Source organism: Streptopelia decaocto (genome assembly GCF_964273445.1).
Source record: "Streptopelia decaocto genome assembly, chromosome: Z".
Classification (NCBI taxonomy): Eukaryota; Metazoa; Chordata; class Aves; order Columbiformes; family Columbidae; genus Streptopelia; species Streptopelia decaocto.
Genome location: NC_138657.1, coordinates 53,642,543 through 53,665,402, shown reverse-complemented (window position 1 = coordinate 53,665,402; position 22,860 = coordinate 53,642,543). Strand labels below are relative to the sequence as shown.

General features: G+C 39.9%; 1 protein-coding gene across 1 annotated transcript; it reads right to left on the bottom strand.

Moving 5' to 3' along the window:
- Positions 1 to 838: 838 nt before the first annotated feature.
- Positions 839 to 22,675, bottom strand: DEPDC1B (DEP domain containing 1B). Its single transcript, XM_082075419.1, has 11 exons — positions 22,519 to 22,675; positions 21,600 to 21,865; positions 16,724 to 16,859; positions 14,357 to 14,484; positions 8,113 to 8,243; positions 7,020 to 7,067; positions 6,439 to 6,579; positions 4,016 to 4,182; positions 2,442 to 2,618; positions 1,610 to 1,795; positions 839 to 1,283 (listed from the first exon to the last, which is right to left on the bottom strand). Exons 1-11 carry the CDS (start codon positions 22,564 to 22,566, stop codon positions 1,122 to 1,124), a joined length of 1,590 nt encoding a protein of 529 aa, XP_081931545.1. The 5' UTR covers positions 22,567 to 22,675; the 3' UTR covers positions 839 to 1,121.
- Positions 22,676 to 22,860: the final 185 nt, after the last annotated feature.

The window sequence follows — 22,860 nt, the reverse complement described above, 5'->3', positions numbered from 1 at the left end:
GTTAGGAGGTTAGCAAAGGGAAAATACTGTCAATGTTACATTACAGGATAGTCACTGTGTTGCTTACTAAAATGGCAGATAGACATTTTTTGAGATATCAGCTGTCTTCTGCATAGACTACTCTGACATTCAATAAGGTATGAAATGCTGCTCTTTAAATCTCTAATGGTTAACATGAAATCACTACTCTAAGTAAATGTCAGAAAATGCTGGTGCTCTAATAGCTCAAAAGATCTGTTAAAATCAAGTATGTTATATGCACAGTCAAGTTATAGGTACAGTGGATTTCATAATGCAAAACAAAGTATTAAAGACATGCATTCTTCAATGTTGCTTTATTATTTGAATTTCATTTCCAGAGGAAATGCAAGGCTTCATTTTTTTCCTGATAAAATACGTTCTATTGTCAAGCATCCAATTTTGTACCACAATATGCAGTAAGAGCATACACGAAAATATTTTGAATACCAAGTTCCTTAAAAGAATGGGTCTGCACTATAAGATCATTGAATTTCAATAGCTCAGCTTTAATGCATCATAAGAATAAGTTTGTACAGTTTTCCAAAATAAATCTTGCATATCAAGAACACTAAGGTGTAGAAGAGTAAATCCAGTGTTTCGTGCTTATTCAAGCATGTACAGTAAGTTAATTCGTCAAGCTACGTGTGAACAAACACAGCACAGTTTATACAGTAGACACTCATTTTCAGAGAAAAAAAATGCTATTGATTGTTTACCAACAGTACATCACACACAAATACATTTAGAACTTGAAATTATGATCAACTCACACTACTGTAAGTGTACTTTATCCCCCAGGTAGATTAATCCCCTTGAGTTTGCTGTTTGTTTTTTCTTTTTGTTTTTTTCTTTTTTTTTTTTTAATTTTTTGTTTTTATTTTTAAATAACAGACACAAAAAAGAATGATTTACAAAAAAAAATACTGCTAGAGGCTCACACTTCTACCACATCAATACTTTACTCTTATTTTGACCTTTTCTATCATCTCAGCAGCATCTCCAGTAGTTTTTTTGAGTAACTACATGCTGCTCAGGCTCCTTTTGCATAAAATCCACTGATAATATACTTTGATTCAGTTCATTGATATCTTTCAAACAACTTACATCCGGAAGCTTCTGGTTCTGTGAAATGGTTGAAAAGGCTTTTTTAAGGCCCACATCAGTATAGGTGGTTTCTGTTTAGTTTTTTCTGGAAATAGCACTGCTTCAGTTTCAGGGGTAGGAAATCGTACTCTATACACTTCTGGGTAAGATTTCTGAAACTAGAAAAATACATCCATTTAAATAAAGAATTAATTCAAACTTGTAATATAAAAAAAAAACATTTTAGTGCAACCTCCACCCATGAAATAAGAAAATTATTATTTCTCTAATGGACTTTCTCTACTTTTATATATTTTATATATAAAATTAAGTTATATGGGTCTCAATTCACCACAGTACCCCTATATTAAACGTTTAAAAAGTTAGAAAACCCCAACAGTACCTGCTATTTTAAATCTCAGTATTTGACTAGAAGGCTACATGTTTAAGACACTATAAAGCTTTTTCAGTTAATATTTAAGAATGTGGAGGAACTTTTATTTACTTGCTTGAGCTGCTTCTTCTTGTCTTTCACAGATATTTCTTTGTTCATTGCAATTTCTTCCAATAAAGCTGCCAGTGGTTCTTGAGAGCCAGTTGCCCTTTGGTATTCAAATTCATCTGTACTGATTTGGTGACAAAATGATGGAGGAGGAAAAGTCCCATCACTATCAGCTCCAGCATATTTTATCTGAAGAAAGAGTAAAAAATGTTTTCTGGAATAAATTTGCAAAAACTAGCTTAATCAAATTAACCACCTAAAGTCATTGAGTAGAGAAGATATGGAGTAAATATCCAAAATTCTGCCTCTATCTCCTGCACTGAGTGAGTTCCAGTAAGTCAAAAAATATGAGAGAAAGGAAGCCTGTTTAACTCTTGGAAGAAGTTAAAAGTTATTTTCTCAGTGCAAATTAAAGGAGCAAGAAGTAAAAAACAGATTTGAACAAAACAAAATATGGTCTAAGGAAACCAAAAAAGTTATTAAAAAGCTGAACAAGCAAGGATAACTCAAAAGGAAAATCAGAACACTAATGGAAGTGCTTTTTTACCGTTCACAGCTTTCCTCACTAGCACATAGTTCTCCATTCTATGGAGAAGATAACACTGACCAAGAGGAAAACACATTTTAGAGTTCTTGTCTCTAAACCATTCAAGGTCTGTTTAGTTTCATTTAAATACATAGTTATGGTTGAATATCAGCAGTTAAAATTAATTAGCTCTTCATAGCTAGCAGAGACAGAACAAAGTCTTTAAGAAATGTCAAACTTTGGAGCAGAAGGGATAAATTTGTTCTAGAAGCACAGAGGCATAGGAGGCTTTTTTCACTAGATACCTACTTGGACTCTCTGGAGATGTACAACATGTTCCTCTATAGAAGATTTTAAGGCGGAAGGAACGCTTAAGATCTCTTGATAATTGTCCATGAGAAAAGATACTAGTTTAGCAGCAAGCAGTTCATCCAAGTCCATTTCATCCTTTGAGCAGAGAATACAACGGGAAAATGCCTGAACCATCTGAGACAAAAAAAAAAAGGACATCACTATTTATATTTTCTGTTCTGTGGGGAATCAGACTGTATTTAAAATGTGACATTTTAGAAAATTATTTTAACAGCATAATACTTACCTTACTTCCAACACATCAATATCAATTTAAAAAGTGTACAGTGATGTTATTCAAGTGCACTGCATATGGCTCTTGTCTTACGTACATAATCTAATCCTGACTTTAAACTTAGAATGGCTGAACTCCACTTTATTATCAAGACTTCACATGGCTTTTCCAGTTGAAAAGGGCACAACTATTTCAGAAATTTAAAAAAAATAAACAGGAATTTAATAGAAGTTAACCACCAGAGGGAAAACTTAATACCAATATTTTTCAATCAAACTGAATTTCAAATCCAGCTCACTTCATATAGCCCCATGCTCAAGAATTCAGTCTGTTCACAAGTCACTTTTAACATTGGAAGTACAGCTGGTAATCAAGGTTTTCTGACATGTACCACAGACTACACTGCTGAATTAAACTGAACATAAAGTATTTGGACTGTAAAGGATTCATTTCTAAAAATAACACTTAGATTAGAACATAATTATTTTAATCAAAGAGCATTTACTCCTAATTAAATTATAACCTTAGCCATCAAGAATTTAATTATTTTAATAAAATACTATTCAGAGTTAATTTAAAACTTAATTGCTGTGGAAAAAATTTAGATTATTGAATGCTACTACAGGATTTTTATGGAATGCCTGTACAGCAAAATTTTCTGTTGCCTTTCTTGCAAAAGAGTGAAAACTTATCCAAAAGAAATACATGGTTTTAGCCAGTTGGAACTGCTGAGTAGCTTCATAATAACATGTTGTTTTGAACATCACTGATAATGCAACAAGTATCCCTACAGAAAGAGCATTAGCAAAAACTAGAGGTTTGTCAAAATCTGATTAAAATTATTTTGAGATTTCTGTAGTTTAGTGATGAAAAATATATTAGTACTGAAAAAAATTGGTAGGATTTTTTCAAGTGGATGTAAACAAGTAAATCAAAACACTTAGCTACATATTTCTAACTAAGACTGAAACAGTGTGTTGCTGTCACACTGTCTGCAGTGATAAAGAACACCAGAGACCACATCTACTTTATTTTGTTTTCTCTACTCAACAGTGAAATCAGTGGTGATTTAACTTCAAAAGATAAGGAAACATAAAAATTCTAAGCAAATTCTTCATTTGCTTACAACTTGCCAAGAAATCCAAATTTATTCAAATTCAGAGTAGCTTTCTGCATAGCTAGAATAGATGAACTGTTCTTCAAACAAGTAAAATGTGTTTTCATTCTCCAGTAAGAATCTTTTAGTTGTGCTACTTCAAAAACCTTGTCTACACCTCTCCCCTTACACCATACATACCAAGGTTCTGGTCCTCACTGATTCAGAAAGAGGTGGCAAATCCTTGTTACAGCTAATTCTTGCCATCATCCTCACCAACAGCTGTAGTCTCTTCCGATTTTCGGGTGGCAGTAGGAGACAAGATATCTGAAGAGCTTCTATGGCCTTGCTGTGCTTTTGCAGCAGACCTGGTTTATACAAGATCAAGACATTGGGCAACATTTCTCAATTACATACTTCCATAACATTTAACATGTCTTAAATCTGTCTCCATAAATTCCTTTCCTACCTATTCAAGACTGCCTTAGAATTCCACTCTCCCAAAAGTCCAGGAAGATATCCCTAGAACTGGACTCACTTCACACAGGGCATTGTGTTTAAGTAATTACTTCCTTCTGATGCATTGGGATATTAATAACTGTAACCAACCATAAAAATTTCAGTTCATCCTTTGTTTTTTTATAACACTCAGCTCTAAATACAACCAAGATGTATTCACAGATGTAGCAACCACATAAAAAAGTTAAGTCTGGGGAAACAATCAGAGAATCTAAATAAAACAGGTGCTTATGCATCAATGACAGTGTATGGGAATGTAGCGGGAGAATGGCGAGGAGGTTGGTTAAATGTAAATATGCTCAAGTGAATTGCAGCTATCTGTAGAAAAAGCAAATGCATCACACTAATTGTTTTACTGACCTCGTATGCTTGATGAGTAGAACCTCTGTGTTAGATCACATAGAATCATAGAATGCTAGAGATTGGAAGGGACCTTGAAACATCATCTAGTCCAATCCCCCTGCCAGAGCAGGAACGCCTAGGTGAGGTCACACAGGAACATGTCCAGGTGGGTTTTGAATGTCTCCAGAGTAGGAGACTCCACAACCCCCCAGGGCAGCCTGTTCCAGTGCTCTGTCACCCTCACTGAGAAGAAGTTTCTTCTCAAGTTTAAGTGGAACCTCTTATGTTCCAGCTTAAACCCATTACCCCTTGTCCTATCATTGTCACCAAGAAGAGGCTGGCTCCATCCTCGTGACACTCACCCTTTGTATATTTGTAAACATTAATAAGGTCACCCCTCAATCTCCTCCAAACTAAAGAGACCCAGCTCCCTCAGCCTTTCCTCATAAGGGAGATGCTCCACTCCCTTAATCATCTTGGTTGCCCTACACTGGACTCTCTCCAGCAGTTCCCTGTCCTTGAACTGAGGAGCCCAGAACTGGACACAATATTCCTGTGAGAAACTCTGGGCACCTTATCATCATGCCTGAGATTCCTGCTTTGTTGTGAGAAAGAGCAAGAGGCTGCACCTGCTTGAAGCTTTGATATACAGGCAAGTGCAGGCAGCCCAGTGACCTTCTTACCAGGGCTGAACTGCTGCAGCGCCTGCGTCCCTGCTTGTGTTACCTCTGAATGGGAGCTTAGGTGCTACTTAGAGATCCCCTGGTAGAGAGGTAACTAAAATAAAACTTGCTCTTTGCAAATGCATTTGTGGTCTCTGGTTCTTCTTGCCACATACCTGTGTTTGTTTATACAGACAGCTATGACAACACTGACATGTCCCTCACACACATTTGCCTAAATAGCACTAGAATCAGAAGAATATCTGTTGTCCAAGAAAAAGAAGTTAAAAAAGGAACAATATTCAGTTTGAAGCAAAACTGTCAGCTAACAAAGTATAAAAATACTAAATTCCAGAGGTAAAAATGTTATTCTGGATTCCTTTTTCACCTCAACAGTTTATTAAAAGTAATGTTTCTCCCACTTAAAGAAGCTCAGAAAAAAAAGTGACAGGCTACAAAGCATGCTTACTTTTCAACTTACTTTTACTTTTGTTCTTTTCTGAAATGTAACCACCAAATGTAATAAAATATTTTCACATTTACTGTCTTTCAATGGGCCACCTGTAGCTACAGGATAGGCAAATGTGATATGGTGTGAACCCTTAAAAAGTATACAGTTTACAATTAAACTAGTTTCTTTAAAGCATTAGATTAGTTAATGTCTGTTCTGAATTTAAGCAATGAAGGATTTCAATTTCCTTCAGATGTCATATTGTCAAACAGTCCTTACAGCTCTAATCCTTTTTAATCTAGACATCAGTCAATCAATTTCTAAAAGCTTACGTTAGTTTTTAAGACATTTACGCATTCGTTAAAAAAAAAAAAAAAGTCTGTTAAAATCCATCTGTTATGTGTGGCAGTGCTAAGCAAAGAACAGAGGCCTTTAAAAATTAAAGACAAGCAATGGAAGATTTTTGGACTAATGTGATCAAAAAGACACAAGTATAAAACTGCCTTGTGATACAAAATAAATTTAAATATTAAACTGCTCTCTATGTAAAATGGACATGACAGATCCTAAAGAAATTAGTTGTGATACTATTTGGGTATGGCAAATTAATTCAAAATAATAATTTTTTCATTACATCCCAAACTACTTACCTAACACACTAACGAAAACATCAAAAAAATGAAATGTGAGAAGAGGTTCTTTCATCTGGCCAAAATAGTCCACTATGGTTTTGAAGACATCTCTTTCAAATCCTGAGTACGTAGGCTGCTTTAAGTCTGAGCAGCTAGGCCCTACCAAAAAAGAAAAAAGAAAAAAAAAAAAAATTGAAATGAATTTGCAGCCACCAACCAGATTGCCATATTTTCCACTCCAGCCAAGACAAACGCAACTTCAAGCAGAAGAAAAACAAACTTCAATTCATTCTTCAAAATATAAATGAATTCTATTGATCTATTGAATTGATTTATTTCCAGCGGGTCTAGTAAAAACACGTAGATGACAAAAAATAGTAATAGAATAGTTAAACATATATATATTTCATTTAAATAAGTTGCACTAACAGGAGAACATATACTGGGCTCATCATTTTGAACTTTGTTTAAAGCAGTGATGAGAAAAAATATTGACTGTGAATATACATGGGATTTGATGAAGGAATAAAGGCACAGTCAGTTCAAACAATTTTTATGAGGGTGGTTGCCTTTTTTCCCCCCTTCCTGAATTTACTTACAATTTGCTAGACATTTCATCGCTGATAATATCCAGTGAGGTAGTTCTTCTGCATGGGGGAGAAACATAAAAATTAAAAAGTAGAAAAAACTGAGAAAAATGTTAAATGTAACATAAATGCAAAGCTGGAAATTCAAGAAGTTCCTCCTGTATAGCATATCAACAGAATGCAAAGGCAGGCTATACCTTTATGTGGGATTGAGCTTAAATTACACTTTAGTACCTTGAGTACTCAACATCAACCAGATATGCTTACTGCTCTTAAAACTCAAGCAGCAAAATGGATCACATCACAAATACTTAACCTGCCCTGCAAAAATCAGCCAAACTAATTCAAGCTACACCTTCGCTAGTGCATTACAGTGAAGTGTTTACTTTGTGCTGAAGATGCTCAAAAGCACTCATACATCAGTTCTGTCATTTCTGCAAGGAGGAAGTTAATATCTTGAGGTGCTCCAATAGTCTTTAAAATAAACATGTATATGCTCTGGAGTAGGTTTCACTCATAAATGAAACAAGGTTCCAATCTCATATTTCACTTCTCTACGAACTTTGTAGAAAACATTGTGGCAATACTTTTGTAAGTCATATATTACAGCAGCAAAGATGCTTTACTTTCTTCCTGATGTCCAACAGTTTTAAACTTGGTACTCATCAAACACATTAACTGAAAATTCAAAATGGAGAGATTTTAAACATCCGCCAGTGTACCATTTGAATATTTCCCAATTTTTAATACATATTTCCCTTATGTAAACACTCCTGTTCAGGCAGTTAAGTGCTGGGCTGACAAAACCAGGTTTAAGTAAATAATATCTCTGTCTCTTTATATGAAAAGTTGCTGCCCTTTCACCTTCTTCTTTCAACCCTGCTAAAGTAGAAATATGTCTAAGAGATTAAATATGTAGTAAACACTGATTCTTAGTATTGGGATGTCAGAGGACACCAATGACCTACTTTATAAAGGCTTTAGTATAGACATGGTCATACAAGTATGAAGATGCTACATATTGGTATAGATTAGAACAAATGCTTTTTTAATACTAGTAATCTACAATATGAAGTAGTGAAATGAAAACTTCTAAAATACTCACTTGATTTGTCTTCTAAAGTGACAATCCCTTGCTTATTTACATTGTACGCATTTTGGACTATATGCTTTGAATTCACTAGTTTTGTGTCTAAGACTTCATCCAGAGAATCCAAACCCAAGACTTTTTGTAACCTGCAAAAATACACAAAAACATAGTTCATACACCATCTAATCTGAAAAAGGCAAACATGTAGCCTTCGGATAGCTAAGATTCTGAAAAAGAGATGTCTCAATTTCACAGAATCATAGAACATCTTAAGTTCTATGAGGAACATGAGGAAGCTGTAGGCTGTGATGAGGTCACCCCTCAGCCTTCTCTTCTCCAAGGTGAGCAAACCAAGTGACTTCAGCCGCTCCTCTTAAGTCTTGCCCTCCAGACATTTCCCTATCCTAGCCCTCCTCTGAACACACTCCAATAGTTTGATGTCCATCCTCTATTGAGGTGCCCGAAACTGCATGCAACACTCAAGGTCAATATACCTGTATCATTCAGGTTGGCAATGCTGTGCTTGATGCACCCCAGGACACAGGTGGCCCTTTTGATTATCAGGGCACACTGTTGGCTCATGTTCAACTTGCTATCAACCCAGATGCCCAGACGTCTTTCCATGGGGTTGCTCTCCAGCCTCTCTTCCCCCAGTTTGTACATATAACCTGGATTATTCCATCCCAGGTGCAGAATCACAGTATCACAGTATGTTTGGGATTGGAAGGGACCTCAAAAGATCATCTAGTCCAATCCCCCTGCTGGAGCAGGAACGCCTAGGTGAGGTCACACAGGAACATGTCCAGGTGGGTTTTGAATGTCTCCAGAGAAGGAGACTCCACAACCTCCCTGGGCAGCCTGTTCCAGTGCTCTGTCACCCTTACTGAGAAGAAGTTTCTTCTCAAATTTAAGTGGAACCTCTTGTGTTCCAGCTTGATCCCATTACCCCTTGTCCTATCATTGTTTGCCACCAAGAAGAGCCTGGCTCCATCCTCATGGCACTCACCCTTTATATATTTATAAACATTAATAAGGTCACCCCTCAGTCTCCTCTTCTCCAAACTAAAGAGACCCAGCTCCCTCAGCCTTGCTTCATAAGGGAGGTGCTCCAGTCCCTTAATCATCTTTGTTGCCCTACGCTGGACCCTCTCCAGCAGTTCCCTGTCCTTCTTGAACTGAGGGGCCCAGAACTGGACACAATATTCCAGATGGGGTCTCACCAGGGCGGAATAGAGGGGAAGGAGGACCTCTCTCGATCTACTAACCACCCCCCTTGTAATACACCCCAGGATGCCATTGGCCTTCCTGGCCACAAGGGCACAGTGCTGGCTCATGGTCATCCTGTTGTCCACCAGGACTCCCAGGTCCCTTTCCCCTACACTGCTCTCTAATATGTAATCTCCCAACCTATACTGGAACCTGGGGTTGTTCCTGCCCAGATGCAGGACTCTACACTTGCCCTTGTTAAATTTCATTAGGTTATTCCCTGCCCAACTCTCCAGCCTGTCCAGGTCCCGCTGGATGGCAGCACAGCCTTCGTGTCAGCCACTCCTCCCAGCTTGGTGTCATCAGCAAACTTGCTGATAGTGCACTCTATTCCCTCGTCTAAATCGTTACTGAATATATTGAATAATATTGGCCCCAGTACTGACCCCTGAGGCACTCCACTAGATACAGGCCTCCAGCTAGACTCCGCACCATTGACTACCACTCTCTGGCTTCTCTCCTCAAGCCAGTTTGCAACCCACCTCACTACTCTATTGTCTAGACCACACCTCCTCAACTTAGCTGTGAGGATGCTGTGGAAGACTGTGTCAAAGGCTTTACTGAAGTCAAGGTAGACCACATCCACCGCTCTGCCATCATCCATCCACCTTGTTACATTCTCATAAAAGGCTATGAGGTTGGTCAAGCATGACTTACCCTTGGTAAAGCCATGCTGACTGCCCCTAATAACCCTCTTATCCTTGATATGCCTTGAGATGGCACCAAGAATAAGCTGTTCCATTACTTTCCCAGGGACAGAGGTGAGGCTGACCGGTCTATAATTACCGTCTTGTACCTTCTTGCCCTTTTTGAAGACTGGAGTGACATTTGCTTTCCTCCAGTCCTCAGGCACCTCTCCCGTTTCCCAAGACTTGGCAAAGATGATGGAGAGCGGTCCTGCAATGACTTCAGCCAGCTCCCTCAGCACCCGTGGATGCATCCCATCTGGACCCATGGATTTATGGATGTCCAGACTATTTAATTGCTCCCTAACCCAGTCCTCATCGACTAAAGCAAACTCCTTCATTGACCTGGCTTCATCCGGGGTCTCAGGGGTACAGGGCTCCCCAGGACAGCCTCCGGCAGAGTAGACAGAGACAAAGAAGGCATTCAGTAATTCTGCCTTCTCTGTATCTTCCGCCACCAGGGCACCCACCCCACTCATCAGTGGGCCTACATTGCCTCTGCCTACATTTATCTGCTATGTATTTGAAAAAGTTCTTTTTGCTGTCCTTGACCCCTCTCGCCAGCTGTAATTCTAAGGAGGCCTTGGCTATCCTAGCTGCCTTCCTACATCCTTGAACAGCAGCCTTATATTCCTCCCAAGTGGCCAGCCCCTGCTTCCATGACCTGTAAACTCTCCTCTTCTGCTTGAGCATACCCAACAGATCCCCATTCAACCACGCAGGCCTCCTGGCTCCCTTCCTTGACTTCCTACGTGTGGGGATGCTCTGATCCTGAGCATGGAAGAAGCAATCTCTGAATGCAATCCAGCTATCTTGGGCCCCTTTTCCTTCAAGCAGTCTTGCCCATGGGATTTCCCCCAGCAATTGCTTGAAAAGGCCAAAGTTAGCCCTGCTGAAGTCCAGGGTTGCAATTCTACTTGCTATTCTGTTCCTGCCACACAAGATGCTGAACTCCACCATCTCGTGGTCACTGCAACCCAGGCAGCCCTCAACCTTTACTGCTTCGACCAGGCCCTCCTTGTTAGTGAGGATGAGATCCAGCAGAGCACCTCTCCTAGTCGGCTCCTCCACCATCTGCATGAGGAAGTTCTCATCAATGCACTGGAGGAACCTCCTGGACTGTGGCTGGCTGGCTGAATGGTCCTTCCAGCAAACATCAGGGAAGTTAAAATCCCCCACAACAACTGGAGCCTGTGACTGTGAGGCCACTCTCAGCTGCCCATAAAAGGCCTCATCAACTTCCTCAGCCTGATCTGGTGGCCTGTAACAGACGCCCACAACAGTGTCACCCCTGCCAGCCTGCCCCTTGGTCCTGACCCATACACTCTCAACTCGCTCGTCATCCACTCCTGGGCAGAATTTAGTACATTGTAGTTGCTCTCTCAGAATCCAACACTTTTGTTTAATTTCATATGTTTGGTGATTACCCATCTCTCTAGTCTATCCAGATCTCTCCGTAAGGCCTCCTTACACGCAAAGGAGTACACACCTCCTCCTAATTTAGTATCATCAGCATACTTAATGCACATTCAATTCCTGCATCCAAATAATTTATAAAAACATTAAAGAGCACTGGCCCTAAAATTGAGCCCTAGGGAACTCCACTGGTGACTGGCCACCAGCCTGGTGTAAACCCATTTACTATAACCCTTTGAACCCGACCTGTTAGCCAATTGCTCACTCAGCATATTAATGGACTTCTCTAGCTCTCTGATGGGCATTCTGTCCAGAAGAATACTGTGAGAAACAGTATCAAAAGCTCTGCTAAAATCCAAAAGCACCACATATACTGGTTTCCCTTGGTCAACTGGATGGGTGTCCTTGTAATAAAAGAAAATTAAACCGATTAAGCAGGACTTTCCCCTTATCCCATTGGGCCCACAGATTTATGTGCATGCAGCTGGAGCAGCAAGTCTTGAACAAGTTCAGGGTCAGCTGGCAGCTTATCATCCTCCAGTCATGGTCTTCCAGGACAGGTTTCTATGGGTCCCAGTATCCCCTATCGATGTGGAAGACAGAGGTGAAGAAGGCGTTAAACCTCCATTTTGTCTGTGTCCCTGGTTTTGGGGTGACTGACTTCTTCACGCAGTTGACCAATGTTATCTTTGATTCTCCTTTTGGTGTTAACAATTTTAAAAGGCCTTTTTGTTTCCTTCACAGTGGTGGCCAGTTCGAACTCTAATTGGGCTTTGGTCACACTAATTTTCTCCCTACAGTGGTGAAGAGAATCTCTGCAGTCCTCCCATGTTGCCCATCCTTGCTTCCAATGTCCATACACTTTCCTTTTCCACCAAAGTTCTAGAAGATTCCTACTCAGCCTACTAGCCTTCTGCACTGCTTGCTTTACTTCCCATGCTTTGGAATTGCCTGCTTTTGCACTCTCAAGAGACGGCTCTTAAAAAGTGACCAGCATTCATGGACTCCAAAACCTTCAAAAGCAGATTCCCAGGGGGCCTTTACTAACTAGCTCCTTCTGCAGAACAAAATCTGCTCTTACCATTTCCAGGGTTGGATGTTTTGCTGGCAATTTTTCTTCTATTACCAATTATTAGAAACCCAACTACTCTGCAGTTACTGTAACCAAGAAAGGCGCCAATCACCACTTTTCCCAAAAGTCCCTCTCTATTTATTATACAAGCAACAAATCTCTGAGAGTACCTTTCCTAGTCAGCTCTCTTAGTACCTGCACCAAAAAGTTATCTTCAACATCCTTCAGAAATGTTCTGCACCTGTATCCACTGTATGATACTCCCAGTTGACGTCTAGGAAGTTAAAAATTACACATAAGGACAAGAGTGGTTGATCTAGAGACAGGCCTTGATCCCTTGTAGAATAATTCATTGGTGTCGTCGTTCTGGCTAGGTGGTCAATAGTAGACTCCCACAACAACATCCACTTTATTTGCTTTCACCTTCATCCTTACCCAGAGGCTCTTAACCATCTAATTGCCAAATGTAAGCACGACACAATCGAGTCCTTCATTTACATACAGCGTCATCCCCCTATCTTGCCTGTCCAGCCTAGCCCTCGTGAAAAGCCTATAACCATTCATAAAAGCACCCCATCGCAGTACTCACCCCACCATGTTTTGCTTATGCCAATGATGTCATAGCTCTGGGATTGGGCCAAAGCTTCTGTTTCCTCCTGTTTATTCCTCATGCGGTGCACATTAGTATAAAGGCATTACAAAGTGCTCCAGTGCAGTCAGAACATTGTGCAGCAGCCTGAAGGACCTTGTTAGCACACTGTCCCTCAAACATTGATGTGACACCCTTAGAGTTTCTCTCTAGTCATGCTGCTTTTATCCCTTTCCCTCTTCAAATCTAGTTTAAAGTTCTTTCAATGAGCCCTGCTAACTCCTGCAAAAAGATTATTTTCTCCCTTTGAGACGGATGTACCGCATCTGTTGCCAGCAGGCCTGCTGTCATGTAGACCAACCCATGACCAAAAACCCATGAACTCTGCCAGTGACACCAGGCTCAGAGACAGGTATTAATTGGCTAGATCTTCCTACTTCTTTCCTCATCATTCCTTGCAAGGACAGAGGAGAACACTACTTGTCCTCCTGATCCCTTAACTAGTCAACCCAAGTCCCTGAACTGTCTCTTGATTGCCCTTGGACTTTTTATTACAACTTCATCTCTGCCTACATCCTTGGCTAAGGATCATGCCAGCACTGGAGCTGCTCACCTCAGCACCAAGTTTTTTACATAGAGATAACGTGCCAGTTTTAGATAGAAGTGATCACTAGTAAGGCATCAATTGTGCTATAAAAATAGCTAATGTATATATTTTTTTTCCTTCTGCCTAAATAGTTTAAAGCAGTGCCTTTAGCTTTGCGTAGTATATTCCTTTTGAATGTAGTAAAGAATATCTGAATATCAAAGCCTTCTGCACTGAATTAGCTATTCCATTTCTTATCTCAGATGAAGTATTGTACTTGTCATCCAAAAGTTTCATGGTATCATGCTTCTTCAAAAGTTCTTCTATTTCATAGCAACAAGAAAGAGAAAGACTCAAGAAAAAAAGTGAATAACAAGGGAAAGCCCACATAAAAAAAAAAAAGGACTTATGTAACACAACAGCTAAAAGAAAAGTCAAAAGGTATTAAGCACAATAAAGGTTCTTTGCAAACCTTATTTGCTGAATTCGTTAGCCAAATAACAAGTGCTGTAGTTAGCTAAGCCACTATGGCTTTGATGGCAGTGATGAAAGGTGAGTGGGTGAAATTACAAGCAATACCAGAGAAGACTATTACCTACTACACAGTTTTGCTCTAACAGCAAATGGCTCACAATCATACTCACCGTGACAAAGTCATGGATTTCCATATCTCTTCTATATTTGTTTGTGTTAGCTCTCTGCGGAACACAAGTTTGCATGCCGGTGTTTCCCCTATAGCTATACTGTGTCGCTTGTACCACATCTCAGAGTTCTGAAATCAGAAAAAACACTCCTCATTAACTGGTGACTTTTCAAGTATTAAACAGTATAATAGCTTTATAGTAAAACATGGTCCCTATTACAAGTATTTAAAATATTCCTAAATTCTAGTAAAGTGTCCAGGAATCAAGTGAGTGTTTAGGTTTCACAGCTGTGCAGCATCTTTTCTCAGTTACATGACTTCTCCAAAGCCGAAAAATTATGTGTCGTCAGAATAGCAATTTAAATTCAGTCCTGTGTTGAGATCCTCACCATGATTAGAATCAATTCAGCTCACTTGTCTTCAATTAAACAACTTTTGTGGAAAAATTACTGAAGAATTATTAGATGAGATATCAAAGACTTATATTCATCCTTATTGAGCATATATTGACCATAACTAAACTTTGCTCATTAGCTGTTTCTATACATGAAGAAAGTAAAAGCAAAGAGCTACAGCTGAAGACACCCATCATATCTAGGCTACCATCATAACAGAATAAAGTAAAACAGAGAATGCAAGAGACTACTATCTTTTACTCAGCCTTCATATCCAAGCTTGATGCTTGAAGATTGTCATCAACATGTTGACAGTTGGACATAGAATACAGTTTGTGTCAGCAATATATTTTCAAGGCAAAACACCTAATCATTCCCAGTTCTTTGATATACATCACAGAGTAGTCCTAAAGCACCTTAACGGTATACCTTGTGATCACAATCAAACCACAAAATACACTCCAGGAATGCCTTTAGTTATTCTAAGCACTAGTCATCTTGTCATTCTATAACTCTAGACTAGAGCTAGTTTGAAACAAATAGCACCCTCTGAAATTACTATCTGGTCAGTATACATCAGTATTTTGCTACCCAGACACATGCCCATCAACCCACACACAGCTAATAAGGACTCTGATCAATGATGGAGCTATTTAAGGTGTCACCACTTTCCACTGCATGTCTACTGCACCCTTTTAGTGGAACATACACCTTTCTATAAAAGCACCAGCAGAAAGAAGCTTATGCATTTGCCTCAGTTACTTCAACTCACAGTCCACTGTATTAACCCAAACTGGCAAACAGATTTTGAGCTATGCCAGACTGTATGCTGTCACATCTGAGTCAGATGTATAAAGGCAGTCTTTTGCTAACTCTTATCTGGCCAGCATACTTGGATGGATATTTAAAGCAGACAGTTGGAGGCTGAGACATGTTAAAACTGCAGCAGATACTTGCTCGGTAACTAAAATACTCTATTCTCTTTACTTGTCTTTGGCACTATCTTTTCTTTATTCCTTCTTAATCTTCTACTTGCTATTGAAGTTCTAAGGGCTATGCTTTTTTCTCTTCAGAAGCTTGCTGTACCTGAAAGGTGAACTCAATCTGCACGTGAGTAATTGAATTACAAATAGAGAATAAGCATTCATTCGGGATTTCAAGATGTCCAGCAAAATGGTAGCAGCTACTTTTCCAAAAAGACTATTGATCACAAAGAAATCCAAGGCTAATGTCCCACACTGAAAAGCATTAATAAAAAGGCCAAAATTACCAGAAGAGTCCCAAGAGTGCACAAAATATGAGAACACTCACATACAAGACACACTAAATGAAGGGTGTAGAACACACAGAACTCCAGAAGCCTAGGCTTTAAGATGTCTAGGTGCCAAGAGCTGACACGATTTTGGTTTATAATAAAAGCAACAGCTTTTTCCACAATTTTACAAGGGCTGGATCAATCCAGTTAAGTATGGGGCAGGATAATTCTCCAAGCTCACAAAGGATAACAATGAAACCAGGGCCACTTCTCCTTAGCTACAATATATTCCTTCTGGAAAAGAGAAAGGAAATCACCAACAAACTCAAAGCAGGTAGGAAGGGAGTAGTACTATATGTATTCTGCTGAATGAAGTGTCCGAATAAGAGTTACGGTGTAAATGACAGTAAAGTAACTAATTTGTCTTGTAGTATAATAAATGCTTTACGAGTATTTGAGCAAACTGGAATGCAAGCGTACTGGCAAATACAGCCATACTGAACTTAAGAATGCTCAGGACATTGTGATCTATAGCAGAAAGAACACTCAGAGCCAAAAGCCCCAGCAAATCATTAAGAACAACTTTTCTTCACATACGTTGAAATTAAAGTATTTTGTATTTAGTTTTGTAACTATTTTGTGCCACAAAGTGATTGCTAGTCCAGTCTTGCTTTCCAAATGTGCTTATGTCCAGGGAAAAGAAAACTGAATGCCTTACCATTGTGACTGACTTCACTGGGATGTGTTCTTGGGAAGTGCCAGCCTTAGGTTCATTCCAGTCTGGAAATTTAATGACTTCCCTTCCACATGAAGGTTTCTTTGGATATGGCTTCAGCGGTGAAGAAGGAGGAAATCTACGATTAGAGAAGATTTTTAAAGCCTCTGAACTCCACCCAATTCCATATTTACCAATGCAAAACCGTAGTAAGCCTTCACATGCAAAAATACAACAAATGCCTTGGACATTCACAGTGCAACTTAGTTGCCTGAGGATCAGTGTTAAGTGATGCATAAAACATCCTAAGGTGTCTTGCTTGGCATTCATCTGCTGCTTCAGAGCAGTTAAGGTCCATTGTACCTCTCATGACACAGCTGAGTTTTGGGTGAACATCGGATATCACAGAGCACCTCAAAGAGCACCAGCTGCCTATGCGTAGACAACTGATTTAGGTCTTCACTAGAAGACATTGATTCTGCCGAAAAAGGTGTAGATAGATTTTGCCCATAACAAATACACTGCTAGCATGCATGTCCTAAAGCAAAGCTACATAACCAAGTCACCTGACTAACTCTTGGATTTAATTAGTGTGCATTGCAAGCGTCCACACAAAATTTTGTCCACATTACAATGTTGTCCTGTGTTTACAAGCTTTCTATGTGAAGATCCTATCCTGTAGCTCTTTTCTGGAGTCTTTTTCCAGCTGGTTGCGCAGGAAATTCATTCATTTTTCAGGGCATTTCAAGAAGCACCTTGAAGAAATTAGCAGAAATAAACCCTAAGCTAGGCCTTGCAGAATGATTCTATGAAAACAAGAAAAACAAACTATCCCAGATCACATTCAGCTCAGTCACATCTCCAGCTTGACCCGAATTAAATTACTGTCAAACCTAGGTCAGAGCATGTACAAAGGAATTAATGGCAGCACATCAGAAAAACAAATCAGTTTAAAGGCAACATATCATCAGATAGGCCCAGATCAGATCTTATCTACCTGCACTCCTAGGTTTTAGATGCTGAGATTCCTTATGCTTCAAGAAATTGCTTCAGCCTCCCTAACTGTTTTAATCAGAACGTAAAAGACTGTAATGTCTGTGACCTTGCAACAAGAGCTTGTACACCACTGGAAAGCATGCATTTATATAATACCAGAAAGATTCTCATGCTCAAGGAGTCCTCAAGTTTTCTGTAAAATGTAACCCCATCTACTCAAGGCAGTTCCAACAATTAATTATTTTTTAAATTAGCTTTGTATCACAGTTTCGTTAGTTCAGTAGTGTTATATTGCACATGTTATGGTTTTGACCATGCACCGTGAGCCCATTTGGTATATTCCACAACACTTTTCAACAGAATCTCTGCAATACAAGGAGATACCGCTTCCTTTGGACAAACCCTGGGGAGAAGCACCTTGCACCAATCCTGAAAAATTTACTCTGCGTTTTAAAAGTAACCCAGATTACATTGTAGATTTTCAGCTGTTGAGTCTTCTCAGTTATTTTTCAGCCATTTGTTATTTCTTAGATTTTAATATTATAACATCTGCAGCTTTTTTTCCCTTTGCTTTACAGTGTTCTCAACAGTTCACTGTTTCCCCTCCAGTTCTTCACAATTCTTAGCTTTATGTCATTTGCTGCCCTGATTCTCAACTAACCAGTAAATGAATGAGTTCTCACAAGCAGAAAAAGGAGATACATTCCTTTTTCAGGTAGAACAACAGCAAGATTTAGACAGAGACAAGTTTTTGGATGAACAAGAAAAAGCCTGTAATTTTATTACTAACAAAATGTTACCTAAAGCTAGCAACTGAGGAATGTTTTAAGGCTGATATGTCAACATTAGCATGGTTTACAGCCAGCAACTCTAGTTTGAGGAGTTTAGTTCTAGTTTAGGAATTCTAGTTATTGGAAGTTTATTAGCAATGCAAGTATATTAATGCTTTTACTTTCAATGCAATTCCTCAGATTCCAAAAAACATAAAGACTGACAACTTCCCAAACCGTAACTTCTCGTTTATTATTGTAGACTACACTGAGCTAGTAGGTCAGGCCATACAGACAAATAGTTTTTGCTCTTTTCAGAAACCACACTAGTTCTCACCTTCACATTTAATACTTGCCCAGTACTCACAGACAAAACATTTGGCAACAACTCTTTTGCATACTCTGTGGAATGAATAAGCGCAGACAACTACACTTGCATGCAAAGTTAAAGAATGACACAACTGTGCAACACAGTGTATGGTTACAGTAAATAAACACAGGAATTTATAGAAAGGTATGATGCACACCAAGGTTTCCAGAGTAAGCACTGTCAGCAGAATTAAAAGTGACTTGTATTTGCCACCTGTTTCAACTCATTGAGGAATGTATTAGGGAAGTCCACGAGAGGGAGCTGCTAGGACATTAAATAAATGCATAAAGACAGGCTGGAAAACTATGTTTAGCTCCATGAATAGGTGAAAAGCTTGTTTTAATACCTAAGGCCAAACGCAAAACCATGAGTAGCATAGGCAGTTTATTTATGTGCCAAGCCCAGTGAGAAAAAGCTGGCTCCAATTCAAGATGTGTGAAAGTTATATGCAGTTTTAGTAAAAAAACTGTTCAATTAGTAACTTAGTTATCTTTTGAATAGAAGGTGGAAGAAGAAGAATGTCACTAGGACGGCTATAACAAAAGACTGTTCCTGTTCAGTGGCAGACCATTAGACAAAGCATGTAGAAAATGAAAAGCACAGAAATATATCACCCAACCAACTTCCAGAGTCTGCAGCTCAGGAAAAGTCATAGCTGAAAATACAAAGGAGAAAAGGATAAAATAATTTTAATGTGTCATCATGCCAATGCAAAACAAACACAACAAACTCAAAGCAATGAAATATAGCATAACACCAGTGGTTACCAAAATTTTGACAAAGAGGCAATGTCCAGAAAGGAGACAAAGTACTTAACACCTATGACACCAGTGGGATAAAAAAAAAAAAAACAACTGTTCAGGTAGTGCTGTCTGAAGAACAGACAAAACAGGACTGGGCTAGGAACATATTAAACCAGTAACACACCTATCACCATGTGTTGTGCCAACAACTAACTGGTTTCCCAGCTCAGTTTAAACAAGTTAAAAGCCCATGCCATGCTACTCCTTCACATTTAACATTTTCCAGGCCAAAGTCAAGACGCAAGATTCTCTGCAGTTCTTCTTGTCTTCCATGCCTGTTTTCTAGCATGAACTACTGGATGATTAGGTAAACTACCACAATATCTGCTGTTCTATAGCAGTCATAAGCAGATGGCCAGAGAAGAATTTAAGAACAGGACAAACATGTGTGATACTTCTTCAGCACCCTTTCCCAGTCCCCAGTCATGTTCAGCTCACAGACAGTGTATATTGCTTTGAGATACTTAGCAACAGACTGTCTTGGGTGAGCTTCTCAAAAGATCTTCAGATACAAGTCCTTTGATACACTGGGTCCTTCGAATTTGAGTCCCAAATTCTAAAATTTAACATTTTCCTTGATTGTTATATGGAATTACCCTTTATGGAGCAAAATTTGGAGAGAACATTTATTTTTTTTTATCCTCCCCCCCCCCCAATTATTTAAAATTTCTTTCATTAAAGCTGATTGAAACCGGTTTGAATTGTATATATACAAAACATATTATGTAATTATATATATAAAATATATTTAACTAATTTGGCTGGGAAGCTGTAGCATTCAATGTTTGTTTCCTTCAGAAGGCAGGCTAAAAATCAGCTACCACTTTTACGGAAAGTTGAATCAGTGCTAATTAACATGTTACTGGAATTAAACACAAACCCAATCCAATTGAACTTCAGTGGAATAAGTTTAACATAAACCACGGTTCTTTCATAAGAACCTATCTTGACTCAAGTGTGGTTACAACAATGTAAAAGGATTACATCATACTTACCTCTTTTAAATTATTCCAAGCCAATAAATGAAATTAGGAGAGTAATGAACAATGGCACTTACAGTATGGGTGTACAGACTAGACAGCAAAAACACTAAGGCACACTCTACAACCAAACTAGTTAAGATCATAGAGCAAAATGAAAAATTGACTTTATCCACATCAAGAGCAAATTCACTATTGCACACATTTTCCCAGGACAATATTAAGAAATCATTAGGAAAACAAAATACCAAATAAAGTATATTATCGTAGATATATTAAGCAGATACACAGCACTGTTGACCTATTTTCCCTATCACTTTGCATTATTTTCCTCTGTTAACAAGCCACCAGTTGAGAGGCTAAACAGGGATAAGTAAGCAAGCCTCCTTGAGGAGGAGTGAATAAAACTTGGTCTCTTCTAAGACAATTTCAATCTCCAAACCAAAGAGTGTAGAAAATATCATTAACGACTTTCAATCGCAGAAGGTCTTCCTCTTCTCTAAGAAGGATTAGAGACAGCATCCAAAATAGTCAGGGGGCTGGGAGAGAGGGCGGACAACTAGAGATGGACACTCACTTCCACCAATATCTTCTTGATATGCACTCTCCCAACACTGACAAACCTGATGTCTACCAACAGTAAACAGAATTCACTACCTTGTAAAAGCTGCAAAAGCTTTCACTATTATTCATATAACATAATAAAGTAAAAGTGCTCTTCAAAAATATTTAAATATGAACATGAAAAACAAAAAATCCCAACACACACACAAAGACCAAGACAAATATTAAATCGTTGCCTATCACTAAAGAATATGCAATCTTTAAAAGGAAATGAAGGAAGACACATTAACACCTTCTCAAAGGCATTCTACAAAAACATTTGTACAAACAACATACAAGTTATTACTCCCTGTTTACAAAAAAACAAAATTTTTCAGTCACTGTATAGAGGTTTACCTATATAAATGGCCATCATCTTGAAAGTCTTCTTTGCCCCATCGTCCTTTAATATCTTCAATAACATGATTTTTCAGGAATTTTTTAAGCAGCTTAACCGTTTGATTGCGAGTTACTTCTGGGCCAAAGTTTTGATTAGAGCCAAGCAATTCATGTAAACAGTCCACTGCTTCTGATGCTTTGAAGCACCGCTCATAGCTTTTGAAGCGACAACGATGCTTCCGTAAAGGCATCTCAGCACGAAAAAGTTCTATTATCTCGTTCCACTGAGGAAGAAGAACAAAACAAACCGTTATGGAAGCTCTCCTGCTAGAAGCATTGTAGTTGTACAAAACGAGATCAAAATGCATCGAAACCTGAATGCAAACAGACCTTTTTTTTTTTTTTTTTAATCACTGAAACCTGAAATTGCTGTTTAAATACTTGAGATCCGAGACCAAACACCAGATTTAGGAAGCTGAAAGATCTAGAGTCCCATACCGAGTACGGCTCTACCGACAGAGCTTTAACTTCGCCCTGGCTTTTAACTTGACAAAACGCTGGACTAAAGCTCCACGGTACCGGGTCCTGCCGTCGCTCCAGTCACGGGGGCGCAAGGGTCCAACCGCCCCGCACAGACTCAACGTGGGGAGCACCAACACTCGGGCGGCGGCTGGGGACCGCCCCACCGGGTCCCGACGGGAGACCGGCTGCCCGGGGCAGGCCCAGGGCCCGCCTGGGCTGGCAGTCCTTGGCCCTCAAGTCGCAGAGATCCGGACAGCGGGGTAGGCCTAGGCGGCCAGACTGCCCCGAGGCAGCCGACCCGTACCCAGGAGACCCTCCAAGTCGCCGTCGGGCACAAAGGCCGCACCCGGACAAGATAAGGCTACACAAGCGACAAGAGCAGGGACGGGGCACCCCAGCCCCATGGAGCACTCACCAGCCGGGTGGCGCGGTAGGGCCCGGGGCCGACGAGCCGCGACTCCATGGATGCGGCCGGGCCTCCCCGTCTCCACGGAAACCGGCAGCCGCACGCACCGCGCCCGCCGACCGTTTGAATCCGAGCCCGAGAGGTGCCGCCTTCGCCTATTGGGTGGCAGCAGTTGCACGTGACGGGCCTGCACCGCCCTTGATTGGCAGCGAAAGCGCGATGGCCCGCCCCCTCTCCTCCCCCCCCCCCCCCCCGGCGGCAGGTCGCGCGGAGGGGCGGGGCCCTGTCGCCGCCATCGCCCATGCCCGGCCCGGCCAGGGGCTTCATGTCCCCCCTGCCCTGCTACAGGCC

What these genes read in the sequence shown, in the direction of transcription:
- DEPDC1B (XM_082075419.1), bottom strand. Translation starts at nt 22,566, where the DNA reads ATGGAGTCGCGGCTCGTCGGCCCCGGGCCCTACCGCGCCACCCGGCTG. An exon ending in CACTTTAGAAGACAAATCAA is followed by an intron (nt 7,068 to 8,112) that starts GTGAGTATTTTA and finishes TCCCCCATGCAG; the next exon opens with AAGAACTACCTCACTGGATA. An exon ending in AGAAGAAGCAGCTCAAGCAA is followed by an intron (nt 1,284 to 1,609) that starts GTAAATAAAAGT and finishes GTATTTTTCTAG; the next exon opens with TTTCAGAAATCTTACCCAGA.